Here is a 20,226-nt window from a genome sequence, read left to right as displayed (position 1 = left end):
AGGTTACCTCCCCTTTCTCTGCTTTGTCCTAAAAATCAAATAGTGAATCATAATACCAACCTATTGATGTGTTCATCTTGTCCCCCTTCTTTTTCTTGTTCTTCTTGGTCTTGCCTTTGGGCTGTGGGGATTCTGCACTGGGAGGTTTGCCATTCTGCTCAGACTGCGACGCTGGAGGGGGAGACGGGGAAGGGTTGGTCACTGGTGGACTCCTCCTGTCTTCCTTTATTTGGGTCAGCGGATGTTGTAGATGCTGCTGCCTTTTCCCACTGGCGCTTCTGATATTACACCTGTCCTCCCTCCTGGGTTCAGTGGTTGGGAGAGGAGCCAGGGCCTCAGCAGGCCTGATTGGCGTTGCTTTGGTGTCTGTTGTAGTGGTGGGGGGGGTGCCATTAGCTAGCTTTGTTGCCACGTCTGAGGTCTTGTGTAGCTCTGGAGCTTTCTTTACAGCAGCCTCAAAAGTGGCCACTTTAGCAGGCTGCTTGGCCTTAACTTTACCGTTGAGCTCAAGCTGAGATGCAGGAGTGCCATTGTGGAGAATGGCTTGACAGTTGGGGATGTGGGTCTCAGTCGAAAACCCCCGCTCACTTGTGTGTTTTGGACTGTACTGTGTGCTGGGCCTAACCTGGGGTACTGGGTCAAATCTAGGTTCCTTCTGGTCAGGGAGGCGGATGAGGGTTTGAAGCAGTGACTGTGACTTTCCATTTTGTAAGTTATCTAGGACGTTCTGAGCTGTCTGTTTGAGGGGCTGTGGGTTGTTTTGTGGGGGAGCGGTGTTTTCCTTTGCTTTCTCTTTCTTTTTCTTCTTAGCAGCACGATGGTGCTGCATCTCATGCAGCCGAAGCAGTTCCTTTTGAAGTGCTGCCTCTTCCTCTTCCTGCCGCTGTCGCCTTTGCTGCTCTTCCAACATCTGCAGCTCCTCCCTTTCACGGGCCTCTGCCTCCAGACGGGCCTTCTCCTCCATCTGAAGCACACAGACATAAATACTTTCAGCATTATAACAACCGTGACCCAAAGAAATCCTATTTGTTGAGTATTACGTACTACCAGAGTAACTGTAGTGGTTTAGACTGGATGGACATGCACTTATTGTGACTATTTTAAAAAAAGACTTCTGAGGTGATTGGGAGGAACAGTTACCTTCTTTTGTTTATGCCTGGCCCGTTTGGCTGCCTTAGAACTGGAGGCAGGTTTATTGTCTGCACTATTGATGAACTGCAATAGGTCCTCCACCCGCCTGTGGTCCTCTACCCCTCCATCTCGTTCTATCACCGGTTGCTGCTCCTCACGTTTCGGCTGCTCTTCCTTACGTTTTGTCAGACGCAAGCGCAGCTTCTCCCGCATCTCTGCATAGTTTCGACTGGTAGGAGCAGCTGGGGGCTGGAAATGAAACAAAATGTATATTAAGGACACTATAAATAATTGCTTACTTTACGCTATTAAACTATCACAGGGACCAAAACTTGTCATTTAAAATCAATTTATTACATCTGAAAATGTTACTTAAACCAGCTGAATTGAAATTTATGATTCTTCATGCTAATTCAAATGCTAATTAAATTGGCATCCCCCCAAAATCATGGTAATTTAAGGTGAACGTGCCAATGTCCGTGAGTAATAAAATGTATGTCTTACCCCTCCATGCCCAAAGAACTCGCAGTAGCAGCAGTCACAGTACTTTCCTTCTTTCTGGTTTGTGGATGTGGAAGTGGAGGAGCTATGCTCGGAGCAGCTGTCTTCGTCCTGACTCTCCTCCCCGTCGTATGGCTGGTGCTCGTATGCCCCATTCGCCTCACAGCGATGTCCTTCACAGTCAGGATCACTGAAAATAATTTTACTTAAAATTAGTCGCGACAGACGTTTTTTTTTTAATCACAGACAACAAAATCCTATTTTTTCAACATCAGTCTGTCCTTGATATAATGGGTGTCCATCTTAATGAGCCTGTAGGATACGGTGGTGGCCTTACCTGCAGACACTGGGTGGGGCACTGACGGGACCATCTGCTGAGGAGGCTGGAGGCTCGGTGGGCGGGAGGCACAAACCTTGGTGGCCCTCCATGAAGTCTGGTGCTGGAGCGGCCATCTTTGGAAAGGGCTGGGATCCCATTGTTGGAAGGTGTGTGGTGGGTGCTGGGGGCAGTGTGGGGCCCGAGAGTGGAGGGAGGGAGGTCAGTCCTGTAGGGCAGTTCCTAGGGGGGGCTGGAGCGGGTTGCCTATGGTCCTCTTTACCTAGATTGTGAAATACATCATCTAGTGGAGACAAAAGGTATATGGGTTGAGAGCATTGTTTTGTTCTTTGTCACAAAACATGCAGTTATTCACAAAGGTTTCACACAATAGAGCAAAGAATACAGAATTATAACTTTCACTCATTCTTTTTAATAAAAAAGAGACTGACTTAAAGTCAAACTGAAATCTATATACATCCTTGTTTGTTTGTTTTTACTTATTTTTGTACTGGTCAAAACTGTAATTCCCCAATGGAAGACATTCAAGTTGTTTATCTTGCAGCGATGCTGCGCTCTGCGTTAGTGTTACAGTGCATTAGTGATCAGTGCTAACAGCAGCAAGCTGGTAAGCTAGTTAGTGTAGCTTGCCAGGCACAAATACTTGCAAAAACAGTTTTATCCTCTTTTGAAAAATGGAACATTATGTAAAATAGCTGCCGTATGATTATAGTTAGTTTCCTTACACAAAAAGAGAGGAGAAAATAGATTTCAGTTTGATTTTAAAGCAGGACCATGACTGACTACACATTATATTGCCTGTTGTCTCTATTTTGATTGCAAAGTTAAAAGGCAAAACGTTTTACTTGGTGGGTTTTAACAATGGATTGACTGCAATAACTATGTGGCCCATAATTTAATCATCATCAGTGCAGACCTAACCATTGCTCCTACCACCTATATTACCTAAAGAGTTGGGTCTTTTAGATGCTAGGTGGATGGGTGGGTTATTACTTGACTGGACAGTGGTGGCAGTGCAGGACACAGAGGACGTTGAGGCAGAAGTGGCCATCACTACTCGGTTAGTCTCCATGAAGGCATCCTGGAAATTGTATAGACACTTCTTCTTGGCGCCACTCTTCTTCTGCTGTTTGGCTTCTGAAGAGGAGCATGATGAAGACGATGATGAAGATGAAGACGATGACAAAGATGAGGAAGCGGAGCAGGAGGGGGGTAGAGGGGTGGGCAGTGAGGGGTGTTCCCCTTGGGGGCCGATAGATGATGTTGGGGGGAGGGGCAAGTCAGCGAGGGGTGGTCCAAGCATGTCGCCTGTTGATAAATAATGCGAGAGAAGTCATGACTTTAACTGTCTTTGACTTGCTGCGATATTTGTTATTAATTTACTATTTCTGCTGTGCCAGAGTGGCTCACCTGGCAGGGACTCGGGCAGCAGCACGGATGGATTCCAGCTCTTCATCACAGCAGCATCCCACAGGTTCTCAAACTTGAGCGAGAGGCACTGCAGTGAGCTGTTCCAGTCACCTGCTCCACCTGCACCGCCAAAGCAGTTCTGGTAAACATGCTCTGGCAACGACGGACTGAAGGCCGGCTGCTTGGCCGCTGAGTGGTTTGATGTAGGGTTTGGGGGCAGAGGCTTAAGGAGAAAAGAAAAAAATTAAGTTACAAGACAAATCATATCACTAGTTTAGGATTATGAGGAACTGATTTGTACAATATAGTTTTGGATTTCTTTTCACTTCTAGATTGGGTTCAGTCTGACCCCTTGTGGCAGACAATTAAAATAACAGTGAAACTAGAATACAATTAAACTCAGTATTGTTCTTGGAAACTTTAAAAATCCCCAGTGATAAGGAAATGAATAAATTTTCCCTTCAAGGGACTCTCACATCTGTAAATCTATACACCAAAAAAAAAAAAGTTATCAGGAGAAAAATATGTCTGGACTCATAATTTATCCTCACCTTGTTGTGTGTGAGAGGAGGACTGGGAGGGTAGAGTGTAGGGTGCAGTAAGGGCCGGGAGAAGTTGTGTAGGGGCAGGTGTCCATGGATGTGGGGGTAGAGGTGGAGGGCAGGGTGGGCAGGGGGTGTCTTGCAGTCTGTGAAGAACTGGTGTCCAACAGTGGGAGGAGGTGCAGCGTGGAGCCGACTAGGGGGCAGACATGTGGCGGGGCCCAGGGTGGAGGGGCTGGGGTCTTGGTTGCACACGTGGCACTCACAGGCATGCTGGATCTGTTCTACCTGAGAGTGGTAACACAAATTCAAAATATGTTGTCTGCTTTTATTCTGGAGCGTTGGTCCCTTTGCCCTGTCCTTAAATGATTATTATGATTATTATTTACTTGTGTGTATGCTATCACAATTAGTTAATTGACAGACAATTTATCCACATCAATATTGTCAATCAAATAACTTTTTTCAAGCAAAAATGATCTGATTCCAGCTACTTTAATGTTTGGATTTGATGCTTTTCTGTGTTTTTATTTGCTATTTTATTGACAAAGTATTAATCAATTATGTAAAATCATCATCATTAGTTGCAGCCCTACATTCAAGGATGTGACATGGAGACGAGGGCCAGTTGTCATTCCTTTTTAGGAATTATGGGAACATACTTTGGAGTAATAGCTGTGTATGTGAAACAGGCTCATTCACTTTATTTCCAAGCAAATATAACAACAAAAAAAGCCTATTAAAAGTGTTACAACACCTGTTGGTGGTTGTAAGAAGGTGGAGGACTGTTGGTCTTTCCTGAGGAAAGCTCCTCCTGCTGCCCTCCGGGCTCCCCACCAATCTCACCATCAACTTCCTCCTCGTCACCCTCTGATGAACTGCTGCTGCTGGTCATACGAGCAGACTGATGAAGAAATGTGTTGGACAAAAAAAGACTAAATTAGCAAATAGGTTAGGAAGAGTACACAAAACATTTCCCAAACTACTGGTAGCCCACTCATACTGAACATCAGTTTCATCATCCGGAAACTCGGTAGGGAAATTCACAACTAATCTTGGGCATTTTTTTAAAGTAATATACATCAGTACAGAACTCACTCGTGCCTTTAGTTCTATGTTTTCACATTCTCCATTGATGTCATCATGGAGGCCGTTCACAGCAGCGGTCACAACACTGTTCTCCTCATAACCACTCATTGGGTAAATGTTCCCGAACTTACTGGACAACGGAGGCCCTTCGTCATCATCACTAATACTAAAAGAAGAGAGAAATGAGCATTCATGTTAGTGTGTGGGGGGGGGGTGGTATTGTTTATAGGAGGACGTGTGCAATTATGATCTGATATACCCAATACTAAGCTAAGTGCCTAAATGATTTGTTACCAAGCATTAACAACCATTTGATAGGACAGTGACTGACTTACAAAGTGTTGGTGTCCCCTTCAGGCAGAATGAGCCTTGGATGCTGCTGAATGGTGATGGGAGAACTGGAGTTGGAGCCAGATGCTGAACTGCCAGAGGAGAGGCTGGGAGGGTGCACCTCTGCCAGGTAGTCGCGGGGAGGTTCCCCTTGCAAGGGCAGTTTGATGTGGAGGTCCTCAGAGATGGGAGAGTCCATGATGCCACACGTCAGGATGTGGGATAGACTACAGTCGTCACACGTGCACCTGTTGGTAAGGGTGGGCAATATAATCAAATTTAAATTGCAATATTTATCCCCAGCATTATCTCAAAAAGTAAGTAAGTAAAGTTTATTTGTATAGCACCTTTCACAGATAAAAATCGCAAAGTGCTTCACAATAAATGTGATAGAAAACAAATTTAAATACAAGAAAATTTAAACACAAATAGAAAACATAAACAACCATGTAAATTCCTCAACTAACTAAAAGCCTGCTTGAATAGCAGAGTCATCAATTGCTTTTTAAAAGATTTGACAGAATTCACACTACAGAAAAGGAGGCAAGTCATTTCAAAGCCTAGGAGCTACTGTTTGGAATGATCAATCCCCCCTAGTTTTAAAATGAGTGTGGGGAACCACTAACAGCCTCTACCTAATGACCTCAGTACAGGTGGGAGTATAAAGCTGTATCAAGTCAGAGATGTAGGGAGGAACTTGACTGTGCAATATTGTTAAGTATTCAAAATGGCATGGTAAAAAGCAAGGTGTTAAAACTCATGTTCATTTGTGTAAAGTCAAATGTTTTACTCAATGTTTTGTTATAGTAACGTTTGTCACAATTCAATTATATGGAGAGAAAATAATGACTGCCAAACTTCACATATTGGGGATAAAGGCGGCAGAGTTAAAAGTTGAGTTCAGCGGCCTTACTTTCGATAACCATTTCAAGAAGAATAACAGGTGCCTCTGAGTAAAACACAAATGCCAAATTTAAAGTTTCTAACACTTTAGCTCACCGATTAGGTGAGAAATGGGCATAATATTTAAGGTGGGATCAATTACTTGACAACTCAAAGTTAGGAAATGAAATCTTTCAGAAAATGAAAAACGACTGACATGAGAAGATCAGAACAAACATGTAAATAGATTAAAAAGGTAAATAAGACTATATTTACTTTAATTTGTCAGTAAAGGTAGTTTCAAGAATGTTTTGAATTCACTACATTGAAAGTGACATCTCAGGGCGGAAAATGAAATCCCAGTGAATCCTGGGAACTCACCTCCTTCGATAATTGCAATTTGGGCAGTCTGGAATACTTAGACGAGATGATAGCATTCTCATAGTGTCTGTAAAGTTGTTTTCTCCAGGGGGGGACTTCTTACTGTTAGGTAACTATAAAGAGAACAACATGTAAATAAAAAAACTGCTCTGCACTGAAGCGCAGAATAACACACTTACACTCTGCCATGATGGCTCCATATTTTTGTTGTGTACCTGTTCTTCTATTAATCTTCTCTGCTTAAAGAACTCCCAGTCCTCCTTCAGCATTCGCTGCTTGGTCTTCAGTGTCTGGAAATTGGCAGATAATGAAATGAACATAAACTTCCATAAATGTATATTAAAAAAAGGGAAGATAAGAAGAAGAAAAATTCTTACGTTTTTGCTAATCAAGGACTTGTGTGGCTCTGTTCTTTGGTTGGTGAGACTCTGACCGTCCACCTTAAAAAGCAGCTGAAAAAAAGAGTCACATCCTTACAGCTTTAATAACGGCATCATGATCAAGTACCACCTTTTTTTTTTTTTTTATATATAAAGGTACTGTTAGTTCCGGTATCAAAAGTGTTTGTTTTTTCTTGGATGTGCATACCTGTTCATCTACATAGTCATCAATCCTCTTCTCACACTCCTGCCATTCAGTAGCCACCGAAGCCATTTCCTGCTGCAGCTGATGGTAGCTCTCGAACAATGTACTGTACATATCTTCATTGTATGAATCATGGGAGGCTGTGCCATGTCTAAAAAAATATGCAAAATAAGTTTAAAATTGATAAAGACACCTTTTTTATTGTGTAGGACAAGCGATTAGTAGATCTTTTTTTGTTCACTAAGATCATCAGTTATGAGTGTGGAACATTGGTCTAATTTGGGTCATGAGTAATTGATTAAGTGATAATGATGGATGAGTCATCGATCTTTCTTTAAAGTAGTAAAACTATATCTTACTTCAGCTGTGCAACCAGTGCAGGTAAACTGCTGTGCAAGATCGATTCAGAGAACACCAGATTCTCAAAAAGGTGCTTGTTGTGCAGCTCCCACGTCACATGGAATTTCTGGAGGTGCTCATTTTCCTGAGGAAAAGAAGGGGTTAGAATCATAGGTGGGGCGTCAGGATTATGTCATATCTAGCGAGATAAACCATGTTCACAAATTATTTCATTTCACACCTGCAGATATTACTCTTTGAACACCAAGTCAACAATCGAGAGCTGTAAAGGCAGCTGTGAGCGTTAAACCACACATAGGAAGAGGGTAAGAATGGCATTTGTGTGTATTAAACTAAGCAGCACTCCCACAGAGCAGCCACTTTGCTTTGCTCGAGCTGGAGGGCATACACACTCTTGCAGGTAAACTGTCCTCTAGGAGTTGATTTCTGCTTGCCTAAAGGAAACTGACTTTTAACACTTTTTAGCGGAAACCAAGGGAGGCAAAGGCCCTTCTGTGATCGGTCACTTAGTCCCACTCTGCTGGCTGTCCCTTTTAACTCAGACGTCGATTTAGCTCTGTTACTACATCCGATGCCGCTAAACTCTTTCCCCCCATTCATTCTCTATTTATACATAACGGCGAGGCGGTTTATTATCGCAATAGTCCCGCCTTAAACAGGCTGTTTGAAAGGGACTATAGATGAAGCAAATACAGTAAAACAGGCTATAAAAATGTCTTTGATGTCACTTGTACGACAGCAAACAGAATCTCTGTGGCTCTGGCTACACAAAGAGTAAACTGACCAGCGTGAGCAGGAAGCTGCTAATGGTGCGTGCAGCTTGACAGAGGGCGTTGTACTCTTCCAGCAGCAGGGAAATGAACTGGTAGGCCTGAGGAGGACCCAGGGCTGCAGCCACGGTCCCCGCTGGTCCTGTAGTCTTGGGTCCTGCAGATAGATGCTTCAGTAGCCGCACCTTCATTTCCAAGACATATTCACGCGCCTGCTGCTCCAACCGTTGATACAGCTGGTAGGGGTCCTTCTTACAGAGTCTACAGGAAGAAAATTAAGGGATTCATCTTAAAAAAGCAAGAAAGAAAGCTGAACCCAATGTCACTGTTGGCTAGATGCTAGCCTCACATTGCCAGACATTACTTCACAGTGCAGCGGAGTAGCTGCTGGCTATGTTGACAGTCATAAGCCCGTGCTCACGCGGAGCTCTGAACGCCGGCTGACAGTCACCTTTTATCGGCTAAACGTTACTTTAACAACCGCTAAAAAGGCTGCAAGCTCACAGAGTACTCTATATTGTATATTTAATGCGAGCACACGGATGTTGAAATGACTGAAAATGCCCATCCCTACTAGTAGCTGTAAAAAGCTAAAGCTTAGTGACCTGTTCAGGAGTAAGGAGAGATTAGACTCAAGGAGATTAGAGATCAACCCGTGTAGAAGCACCGCCTACTGACCAATCAATACTCGTTTGATAACGGCATCATTGTTCTTAAAAGATCAGCTGGACCTTGGTGCGCGGAGAGAGAGAGCGGTGAGCCTATAAAAGTTCAAACATTTAGAGGCGGACAACCCCGTTAATATTCCCAAACGGGTATCTTTACGAAAGATATAGATTTTAAGCGGATGTGAATTACGTATAGGCTAGTTGTGTTTTACAATGAAAAAAGTACTGTGATGGAGATTTTGCCCTTAAATTAATAAATATAAAAACATATTCAAATATTGACTGAGTGAGATTTTGGGATTTCGTGTAGGTCGGCTTCTTTAGCCGTGTGTTGTTAATGCGCGCATCTAAATTATGCTTTTATATTTTTTATTTGCCCTCAGAACGCTTACCACTTCCAAGGTAGTAACTGAAATAATAGGCTAAAGCAACGACAGTTTGTAGGACAAGTGTGATTTAGGAAATGTACAGAGTCTGCTTTTTGCCAGCTTCCCTTCCTGGGTTAGCAAGCAGTGACAATTGCGTTTTGCCTGTAAAACCATGTCTGTGTCCTTCATTCGTATGTAGAATTATAGTGTGCTCTTCTTATGTAAAATAAGTCATGCTGTGCAAACGCATGCACCGCTGGATTGGGAAACCCTGGGTTGATTGAACTAGTTGTCAACGACGGTCATGAAACAGCTTATGCAGGACTGTGGTTGTTAGGGTTAGTGAAGCCGGGTAACTGAAAGAAATTCAGGCCTCCAGTGTCAAAATGGGCAGTTGACAACAACACACAGGCCAAAACAGACTTTCCGTCCAGGAACAGGAATTTCTAAAGAGAAAATACTGGCTTTAGCATTGTTGTCAGAGAAGATCGTATTTCAACTTAGCATCAGAGTAAAACGCTCTGATATGTTAATCAAATCAGACATCTAACAATAATTTCCTTAATATCTGATGACACATTGGTCATTTTTTTTTGATGTAATACAGTAAATATATTGCATATTGGACCTTTAATCTCCCTTTGGTCTACAGTTTAAATTGTTCCCTCTGTGAGTCATGGGACAGCCAAAGGTCCTGTTTCAACAGGAAATGCATCATATCAAGGAAGTAAAGATGTTATTTGAATGGGGCTTTAAACCAGCCCGCTTACAGTAGAGATTGCACTAGTTTCAACTTGTTGACATCATTCCTTTTCAAAGCTGTCATGCCTGGTTGTTTTATTCGAGGCTCTTTCCCTGCATCCACAGTTTAATAGAGACCCCTAGTGGACAAACCTACTTATAGAAATAAGAGTAGAGTAGTTTTACCTATCGACCAGCTCCTTCATGCCCTCCTTGTCTCTCTCTAGGGGCTGGTCATGGTCATCTGCTAACGGTGTTCCTGTCTGACGGTAGATGCAGCGCACCAGGTAGCGAACCTCCGACCAGTGGTTCTGTAGCTGCTGTGACTCCCTCTCTGATTCAGCAGAGATCTCCCTGTTATTCAGGACATGATTTCATTAAGATCACATCAACTTTAAAAACATAAAGATTAAATAACACATTGAAATTAAATAAACTTTGAATGGTTATCACTCTGAACTGACCGTCTCTCATTGCAGGCTTCACAGCTGCACACTGTATCAGCAGGCATTGGTGCGGTGAGGTCTGGGGCAGGGAGCATGGGTAGTGTAGGCACAGCAGTAGTCAGTCTGTCCCCTGTGGCTGCCTCCTGGCCCAGGTTTCCGTTACCCACAGGCATGTGCAAAAGGAAGTCCTGGCTCTGTGGGAAATATAACACACAGACACTAAGATACAGAATTTTCTTTTATAATTTGCTCAAGATGCAAGAGAGCAAAGAAACTTAGCAATTAGTGTGTTTATTGAATCACAAATGTCTTTTGATGCTTAACAACGCAGGGTAACAACAGTCAGCATAAAATAAAGCATATAATGGCAATGTGGATCTACTCTACTACTATTTAGGAGTATTTGACTTTATTAATCCTAGAACTAGAAAGAATATTTCTAAAGCTGGAACTGTGGGTGGCAAAGGTGGGTTCACGCCAATAACTTTCTCCTTGTTCACTGGCAGCTACAAGGCCAAGAAAGAAGACGTGCTATGAGCCGACCACAGAAGAAGTCCAGGTACAGTAGGTGGGATCAGCCAATCCCTGGAGCAAGTGTTGAGGCCAATTTAAGAACCTGTAATACGGACAGGGTGCCAACCAATCCATACGACAGGAATGGCATGGGGTAAGTGTCTTGAATCACATGTTGGGAGTTTTGAAGTTAGCAGTCAGTCACTAAGATAGGAACCTCCCTGGTTTCTGAGCTCATCATTGCCAAGATATTGGAGCTATATTTCATTGTTAAATTTTTGTCCAGGCAAATTTTCCTCAGCCGCTTCACAGTAAAAGCTTTCCAGTGGTTTGGCTCGGTTTACTACAGGGCCATGACATTGTGAGGATGCAGTGGAACAATACATTTGAGGAAACCAAACCCAAGCCAAACAGCCGTGTCCAAGGCACCCACAACAAGGAAAACCAATCCCCCGGACATACCTGACAAGCCTTGATATAAAGCCTGATCAATAGCATAACAACAATGTAACAGATAGAACCGCCACCTATAAGGCAGTAAGGTGTCTTTAGAGCACATGTTTTATTGTAGTACAGAAATCTTGCACATAAAACAAGATAATGTTGTATTTAGAATTCTGCTACAATATGCAATACCCTACTTGGTGCTTTAGTTTCCTAATCAAATGGTTATGAGTAATGATGAATGATTCAGCAATTTCCCATAATTCAATTACATTTTATAAATCATGTGCAAACATTTTACCTCCTGTGTTAAAACAATAATTGTAGATACACATTACTTTGATTGACAAGAGTTTACTTGAGGCTAAAGTCGCGCAACAAAAATGTAGCTTTAACACAGTTGTGGCAGCAAAAATACACAACAGTAATTACAATCAGCTTTTCTTAAAAAATGAATGGTGGAATATGACTATTACTTAGTGTATTCAGCAAATAACGTGGTCTGATCCTTATGTTGCACTAAATCAAACCACAGATGAAAACAAACCTTCCTTTATAAATTCAGTGTGTTGTAAAGAGTTGTTAATAGCCAAGAGCCTTATTAATTACATTTAATAATCACACCCTTATAAGCACAACTCAGAAGAAGAAAGGTGACTTACCAGTTAAAAAAAAAAAAACTATGTTGAATCACAAGATGTTTACACTTCAACACTGTGTAGGAAGCACATATGTAAGTTGTTTATGGTCTCATTTAAATTATTATATTGTGCACTTATATTGTAGATGGTGGGCGTTTTCATCGTGGTTTGAGTGGAAGTGATAACATTTGTTTGCTTCACCTGTTCTCCTGGGTTTTTTTGGGCTTTGACAGAGAGGGGGTGAGCCTGGGAGCGAACACTTTCTGTTGTCCGCCGCGCTAACGCACTTATTTCGACCCACAAAGTAACTTTACATGTGGTGACTGCAGTAGTAGTTGCAATTTACGTGTGGAGGAATACATCATTGCAATACAATCTTTAGCGCGTCACAGTGTGTTTACGCATCTCTGTGTTTAGTCCCTCACGGCAGCACTTCGTTGGACTGCTTACAGCACCAACAATTGGTGTTGTGCTTACCAACTCGCAGGCTGAGCTCATACTGTAGCCAGGTCGTTTAACATAAAGAAGCTCTGTATATGAAGAGTCATTAGTCTTAGACATCATGTCATTCATTTAACATAGCCCTGAGAGTGGATTTACAGTCATGCTCTGATATGCTAATCAAATCAGACATCTACAAAGTATAAAGAACATCTTAAAAAGGTTGAAATACGGATATTGGAAACAATAAATAAACTACTATTGAATATAATATTGCAAGTAGTTGATCCACTGCATTGTCATTTTGTTTTAAGAAGGTCATACAATTTGCCTGATTGACCTACATTCTGTTATTTAGCTATAGCTCAAAGTAAAGCCAAGTGAAACATTTAAACGATAGTATGTCCTTTATAACATTTTCTAACTACAACAGATGTTGCTTCTGGTTGCCAACCTTTTTGAACTTTTCTGGCAGAGAAATGGATGTGAACACAAGAGCTTCACCATCCACTGATAGACTGACTGCAGCTGTGTGAGTTAAACTGCAGATTATCTGACATCAGTGTGAAGACAGATAATGTTTGGCAACTGTGGAATCCTTCAAAGAAACAGAGGAATCATAGTTCTTTCAGCCACAAACTTTTGACCGTAATCTTTTAATTTCAACACCTTCCCCGCAGCTTTAAAACCCTCCATACCCAGGTGACTTACCCCCAACGACTGCTCCAGAGCAGTGTGTCGGTCCTCCTTCTCCACTGTGCGCCTGCAGTCAGAGCACACCCACAGAGGCAGCTGGAGGGCGCTGGGTGTCTTGTTGGGCTGTGCGGTACCATTTTGGCCCAAGATCCCTGCCTCTGAAGGCACAGCACTGTCCTTGCGCTCACATCGACATAAGAGGCAGCGATCGCCCGCGGTGTAGGGAGCCCGCTGGTTTAAGCCAAACGTGAATGGGGTCTGTAGTAAGCATGTTAGTAGAAGGAAGTAGAAATAGAAAAATATGTCAAAACTTTTATGGCCATTTTAGCATTAAACATTTTTAAAATGTTGTAATTTTTTTTGATAAAAGAAAACACCGGCTTTTTTTGTTATCAGATATTATATTTAACATTTGTTATAGACAGTCAAACAAAAGCCTTTCTCTAACAATTAGGTTTAAGTTGAAAACAATTGGCTCCAATATTGACCAGCCTGCTATACTGTATATCTGCTATATACCAAGGCAGGTCACACTCTGTTCCTTTGTAAGCCATTGAATACACCAGCTCTCTAAACCTCCCCCTCTGCACTCCGTTAAAACACTGGAACCTTTTCTTAATGTGCAGCCTTGTCAGTGACTGAACCACAGACTGGCACAAACACATAATTAGCAGCCAGAAGTTTCAATTAATGACATCCACGTTGGCATTTTGTCAGAGAACAGCAACCTTTTTAAAAACCCAAAAGCCATTTTGCATCCATTTGAGCAACGTTGTATAGGTGTACTAGTAGTTCCCACGAGATTCTGAATCTCAGGGTGCTGTGGTTTATTCAACTTGATTCACTTCTCCAGCTGTAGTATTTTCTGACTACACTGAAAAATGAGAGCAAAGAAAGCCATCATTTCCCCCCGGATGTTTGCCTGTATATTTTTGTATACTGCAAAAGTCAGTCAAAAATAAGCAATATCTAACCATGTTCTTCACATTTCTTCTTTAAAAAAATTGTTACAAAAATCAATTTTGAAAAGGAATTAACTTGACTTTTTCCCGCTGACCTATTTACAGTCCTTTGTTGTCATCATAACATAAGCAGTATTAACAACATAAAATCAACCAGGTGTGGTGACAAAAACACAAGTTAGCGCAGGTCAACAGCCACTTAAACATATTTTGGACAAGCGTTGGGTGAATTATTTGATTGACTGTGTGCTAAAACACTTCTTGTTCTGAACAATACACACAGCCAATTGATTTCTTACTTTTGGTGCTTGTAAACAGGACAACATATTTGAACATGTTCAGTAATGCGCATGTTAATACTTTCGTAAGAACTGTCAATCAGACTGATTTAATTTGCAAAGAACATTTTGACAAGATCTACAAAAATTTTACTTGGATATGGGCACAGTTATATTTTATGCATTATATGAAGAAAGAAATACATTCAAATAACACTCATTTGGAATATAACGTTGTCGTCATTAATTGTCCTGATGTTTGTATTACTGCCCAAGATCTTTGCAGCAGGACAATATAAAGTTTGGATAAGGCCAAATATTTGTTGACAGTCACTTTAAATATGGCTAAATGCTAACAGAAAGCGGCATTTGAGTTATCAGCGCTAGAAAACTGTTAAAAAGAAAGTGCTGCACTGACTTTTTTTACATTTTCTGAGTAAAGGCAATAAAATAAAACCAAAATTAAGCCATCTTGTAGTGTGCTTTATTGTCTGGCATCAAGATGTAAATTGTGTTTGGCAAATGGGACAAGGCTTTGGAAGAAAATCTCAGCGGCCTCAAATGAACTTCTGAAACACCTGGTGTAAATTTACCTGAAGGACCCCGGAGAAGTCAGCATTCACTGGTCCTTCCGTAAACTGTGGTGTAACACTGTTGTTTACTTTGACCTGAGGGACACAAACAGCTCAGTGTTTACATAGAACTGACCACTTACACGCCGGGAACGTATAATATATGTCTATAAGAGTGAATAGTCTGTTGCCGAGACCAATAACTTTGTTTAGGAACTATGGCTGATTGGCTTGGTGAGTAGGTTAATTACAACATCACATTTCAAATCCCTCCATGGCAAAGTAAAAATCTGTATTTGCTGAGTTTCCAAGCCATGTGTGTGGTGCACACTCAAGCCAGAAAATTGTTAGGCCATACAGTCAAGCATGCCCAGGATAGGCAGGCAGACTACCATATTAACATAATGTGTCCATAACTGATTTACACATTACACATTTAGCCCACTTGCAACCAGTAGTATCTAGTTTAGGTTATGTTTGCTCTTTCTGCAATTTGCATAAAACTGTTTGACTGATTAACTTTTAGAACCTATAATTTGGCTCCAATAATTACAATAATAGTGGATGAGCAGCTTTGTTATTAGACAAACTTCAGTATATCAATATAAGTAGGAAAACAACTGACTACAATTAATTCAATTTGTAAACATATCATGCAGCACTTCTGAGTTTACTATTTATTTTTTTATGATGAATGGAGTAGGTAATTATCATGATGTGCAAGATTTGTCTGAATGAAGAAGTCACAACATCCACAGAAGGAGGTTATTTACTTGTTATGAGGCTAGCTAGCTAGCTGTCCTTGCATGTTGCATTAGAATACACACATTTGCTAAATTAAAGCCTATGTTTACCTTTAAATGACAAATGTGCAGTTATTGTATTGGTTAGTGTGATATTTGCTAACCAACTAACTTGTGAAAAGACATGAGTAGAACTAATAAACATGGTTCAGTTCATACAAAAACTAGCTAACATCGTCTGGTATCAATGTTAGTTATTGTGTTTGTGCTAATGGTGTACAACTAAGCTACCTTGGACAACTAAAGTTAGTTAGTTGTTTTAGCTTATCAGGCAATTATAACCAAGTTAAACTCTTCAGAAGCAAGAAAAGTAGAAGGTCGTCTTGTAAAAACACATCGTGTCCCGACGGGGCTAAAGTTGTTAGTACTCTTCACGTTTAGCATTAGCTAGCATGAATGTTTATCTGTGTAATAGCAGCCTGTGGTCCAACTTTGTTACACCTAATGATGCTCCCCAAAACATCTCTGTTTGACTACTGTAATCTTCACCTACCTGGACTGTATTAACGTTAGCTTAAAGTAATGCTTCGTGGTGTCTCAGTTGCTGAGCTAACGACGGTAGTCATAGCGTTTGGAGAGGGCAATATTAGCCTTGCTAATGTTTACGGCTGTTTATTACCATGTAACGAGACCAGTTTAACTACACAGCTTTAACGTTACAACTTGCTAGCTAGCACGGTATTCCACAAACAAAGCACAGCAACCAGCATTAGTGGCAATTAAGCTAGTTAATTTCTAGCTACGCATAGGTTAAGTTAGTTAGCTAAGCTAGCTGTCCTACTCGCATCACTGTCGGGCCCAAATCAGATGTGTGTCGTTGATAACGTTGCTAGCTAGTCGCCCCGTTTTGACATCCACCGGTTAACGTTGCGTGACACTCTTACCTCTCCGTTTATGCCCGCAATGGACCCAATATTCCCGTTGCCTGTGCTGCCAGGTGTTAAAAAGCTGACGACAGAAGCAGGTGTTGATGTTCCCGCACAGCCAAGGGCCGAGGCAACCCCGGCCTTGCCACCGCTGGTATTGCAGACAGCACTGCAACTACTGCCACCGCCCCGCTTGTTCTTCCTGCGTTTAGCCCCTCGTTTAGCATCGGTTGGACTCATTTTTCCACAAACGAAGCGAGACAACTTGCCGTCCAGACTTGGCAGGGTCTCAAGTGGAATGCCCGGCGCAATCACTCGGGTATAAATCCGGGATAGCGATTTAAAGACTCCCAAAAATACAGACACTCAATTCCATCAAAGTGCAAGCCGACTTCATAGATTCCAATATGGCCTCTAGCTGGACTGCCTCAACCAAGCTTCGATCAGCTTGCGTTGCAACGCAACTGTGCGTCCCACATCCCGGGGCATATGGGTTATTGAGTTTGTTGTGTAATGTTACGTTGTAGCAAGTCGACGTTAAAGGTAGAAAGCTGTAGTTGTAGCTGAGATAAACATTAACGAGGAAGGCTTGACCGGGATAGTTTGCTCGTTGTCTTGTTTTTTTACCTAACGTGTATGGATATGTTTTCCTCTAAATTTACTTTTTAAAGATCTTGGACACAAACTGCAAAGGACATGTTTTAACAGCAGGGGGAGAGCGCATGCAGCAAATTATGTGGTCTGTCTGCCTCTGACAGCCGAAGGCCCGCACAGTGGATCGTTCTTTCCGGGGTTCAAACAACAAGTCTAATGTGCTTCAGGAGAGTCGAGGACCATCGATGATAAATTACTAAAATATTTATATGTAACGTTTGCAGTAACAGCAGGCCCCACTGCCTTTCAGGAAGAAGCACAGTGCGGCAAGACAAAAAGGAGTTCAGTGAACTATCGTTACTACAACGGCTAACAGTTCGCAGCTAAATAGTTAGCCACGGCCGCACACAGGTAACGTTTATGTTAACTAAAGTTGTGAGCATCGCCATTCCCTTGTGGCGTTGTTACATATCTGGCGGAATAGTAAAATATCGTTTACCATTTAAAGTGCTTTTGTTTACGTTTTTCATAGATTTGTTATCTTCTGTTTAGCTAGGTTAACGTAAATGTCAGCAAACACGTCAACGGCGTTGATACATTAAAAGTAGTTAAGCTAACTGCCTGGGAGGTGAAACTACAGAAATGTTTGTTAAATGCTTGTTTTCCAAATGGCCTTAACCATGCAATATAACAATAACACTTCATTAAGTTATATTAATGTTATGTCTCGTTACTATGTATAAGTATTTTATCATTTGGACGCCCTCGCGAGTCAGGTGACTGTGCTGCAGGCTGCAACAGGTAATTGTTTTGCTAAACGTGAGAGCTAGTTCTGGTGTGCAATGTTACAAATAAACTGAGCAGACATTGTGACAACAGTAGTGTTGTTTGACCTGTCAACTGTACAAATAGTAGTATCCACGTAATTGCTTATCTAGCTTAATGTCACTAAAGTACCAAACCTAACTCAGTAATCGCGATAGAAATGGGTCATATTCTGCTAGCTTGGATGCTAGCCGAATTTAGCCCCGCCCACAACATTTTATAAACCGACTAGACTGAGTATGACGACGTCAGGCTAATATTTTCCTGCAGGGAGCTGAAAACGTAAAAAATGAGCGCCATGCCTTATACAGTATACAATTCAAGTGTATTTGTAGAGCACAAACTCGTACAAAATCCAGTCAAAGGCTTTACAAAGTGAAAACCCATTAATGAAGGTAACTAGAAGTGGCCTTTCTTTTCGCCTACTTGTAGGAAATGAGCCAAAATGAAAACAATTGAGTTTGCTTATTTTTGTGTGTAAGGATGTTTAATGTGGTAGGGTCTGGGTGTATGTATTGTTTAATGTGGTAGTGTCTGGGTGTATGTACTGTACTGCTGTATGAATGCATCCATGTTTCATAGACATGGATAGTGTACACAGTGTGCAAACAAATGTCCAATTTGGGAACAAAGTCTTATCTATTCTACATACTTTCATTCAGTCACAATAATAATGCATTCGTATTGTTCTTGTGTTGTACACAATGAGCAAGGAGATCTGTCATTCCAGCTACAATCTTGAAAATAGAGTCACAACATGGGTGGGGAAAAAAATATATTTGTATCAAGCGCTTTCATCCAGATGTTTTAGGTCTGTGAGGTTTCTGGAAAGACCTTCTAAACAGCAGCAAGAGTTATAAACAACCTTCTGGGGGTTTCAAATATTGTCAGGGATTTATCTTTAAGGAAAAATGAATCCTTAGCCCTGACTTGAATGTAATGATAATATATTCACATACATGCACAAAATGGGGGTATACTTGTGTTGCACTCCTTATTGTACTGTATTAGTGCACGTTAAGCAGTCTACTAGCTTGGTAGGACCTATTTATATCTTTTTATCTGTCTGTTTTCAGGTATGTCTGAAGTTAGTCTTGAGGCTGAAGCGGGGAAGACCTCAGCCGGGGACTCTCAAATGGATTTTGAGGAGGCTGACAAAGCAGAAGAGAGTTTGAGGGAGGATGTAAAACAGGCGAGTGCAGACAACAGTAGGGGAAGACATGACGTAGATGATGTGCTGTATGACATTGATATTGACAGCGCTGAAGAAAATGCAGAAAACGGTGACAAGGCTATTCGGGAGGAGGATGAGGGCATTCAGAGAGAGAGTGTGGTGAAGACATGCAGTGGCAGTGACGCTGCACACTTGTCTGACAGTGTAGAAAATGGGGGACACGAGACAAATCGTCACGTTGAAACCGCTGAAACGCCAGAGGAAAGTGGAGATTCTCACACTGAAACAAAGGTGATATTTACCTTCACTTTGGACGCTCTTCTTGCACTTCCTCATTGTGCTCTTGTTCGTGTTGCTGTTTCGATCTTCACTTGCTGTCATGGTGGTGGTCTCTTACCAATATGATCAATGAATATTAGATTGAATTTAGTTGTAAAGCTGAAGATGAACCTTTGGTATAGCGGTGCAGATATTGTTTGTTTCTCCCTGGTAGATGTGTTTCAGATTTGATTCTGCTTTGCTTGAGGTTTTTAGGAATAAATCGCTGGTGTAGCTGTGTTGATGGTGCATTTGGTGGCTTTCTTTCTTTTACTTGTGTGTTGCTCTGTGATGTGCCTTGTGTGTTTGGGGATGATCAAAGCTTCATACACTTCCTCTGCTTTGTACAAATGCTGGCTTATCTCAAAGTGATTGTTGAGAAGGATTTATCTTTGCTGTTTATTACTATGCAATCTATTTGTACAGTATTATAAAGTGTAAGTCAAGTATACACTTCTCTACATTTTTGCCTTCTTTTGTTGGCATGTACTGTACATGATGTTTTAATGATGCCACTTCCTTTAAATGTTTCCCTGTTTGTAAGTTGGGTGTACATAG

General features: G+C 41.6%; 2 protein-coding genes across 9 annotated transcripts in view; one reads left to right on the top strand and one right to left on the bottom strand.

Moving 5' to 3' along the window:
• fam193a (family with sequence similarity 193 member A) overlaps positions 1–17,203 on the bottom strand; it is a 19,725-nt gene extending 2,522 nt beyond the window's left edge. Inside the window, exons 1-21 of one of the 4 annotated variants that reach the window (XM_032527886.1) lie at positions 16,776–17,203; positions 15,110–15,184; positions 13,292–13,534; positions 10,560–10,735; positions 10,282–10,449; positions 8,333–8,579; positions 7,548–7,672; positions 7,192–7,339; positions 6,981–7,055; positions 6,819–6,893; positions 6,604–6,716; positions 5,346–5,588; positions 5,020–5,176; positions 4,679–4,825; positions 3,931–4,209; positions 3,380–3,602; positions 2,963–3,277; positions 1,970–2,252; positions 1,636–1,822; positions 1,141–1,380; positions 61–964 (exon numbers count right to left, since the gene is read on the bottom strand). In XM_032527886.1, coding sequence (XP_032383777.1) covers positions 61–964; positions 1,141–1,380; positions 1,636–1,822; positions 1,970–2,252; positions 2,963–3,277; positions 3,380–3,602; positions 3,931–4,209; positions 4,679–4,825; positions 5,020–5,176; positions 5,346–5,588; positions 6,604–6,716; positions 6,819–6,893; positions 6,981–7,055; positions 7,192–7,339; positions 7,548–7,672; positions 8,333–8,579; positions 10,282–10,449; positions 10,560–10,735; positions 13,292–13,534; positions 15,110–15,184; positions 16,776–16,997 — 4,645 coding nt within the window. In that variant the 5' untranslated portion in view covers positions 16,998–17,203. Of the gene's footprint in view, positions 1–60; positions 965–1,140; positions 1,381–1,635; positions 1,823–1,969; positions 2,253–2,914; positions 3,278–3,379; positions 3,603–3,930; positions 4,210–4,678; positions 4,826–5,019; positions 5,177–5,345; positions 5,589–6,603; positions 6,717–6,818; positions 6,894–6,980; positions 7,056–7,191; positions 7,340–7,547; positions 7,673–8,332; positions 8,580–10,281; positions 10,450–10,559; positions 10,736–13,291; positions 13,535–15,109; positions 15,185–16,775 lie in introns of all 4 variants that reach the window. The other 3 variants (XM_032527877.1, XM_032527894.1, XM_032527868.1) reach the window with 3 other exon arrangements.
• Positions 17,204–17,299: 96 nt separating this feature from the next.
• arfip1 (ADP-ribosylation factor interacting protein 1 (arfaptin 1)) overlaps positions 17,300–20,226 on the top strand; it is a 14,927-nt gene continuing 12,000 nt past the window's right edge. The window contains exons 1-2 of one of the 5 annotated variants that reach the window (XM_032527917.1): positions 17,300–17,606; positions 19,252–19,641. In XM_032527917.1, coding sequence (XP_032383808.1) covers positions 19,255–19,641 — 387 coding nt within the window. In that variant the 5' untranslated portion in view covers positions 17,300–17,606; positions 19,252–19,254. Of the gene's footprint in view, positions 17,763–19,251; positions 19,642–20,226 lie in introns of all 5 variants that reach the window. The other 4 variants (XM_032527909.1, XM_032527924.1, XM_032527930.1 and 1 more) reach the window with 4 other exon arrangements.

Source organism: Etheostoma spectabile, chromosome 2, assembly GCF_008692095.1.
Source record: "Etheostoma spectabile isolate EspeVRDwgs_2016 chromosome 2, UIUC_Espe_1.0, whole genome shotgun sequence".
In the NCBI taxonomy this organism is placed as follows: Eukaryota; Metazoa; Chordata; class Actinopteri; order Perciformes; family Percidae; genus Etheostoma; species Etheostoma spectabile.
The sequence above is the reverse complement of the archived record's forward strand: the minus strand, read 5'-3'. Positions and strand labels throughout refer to the sequence as shown.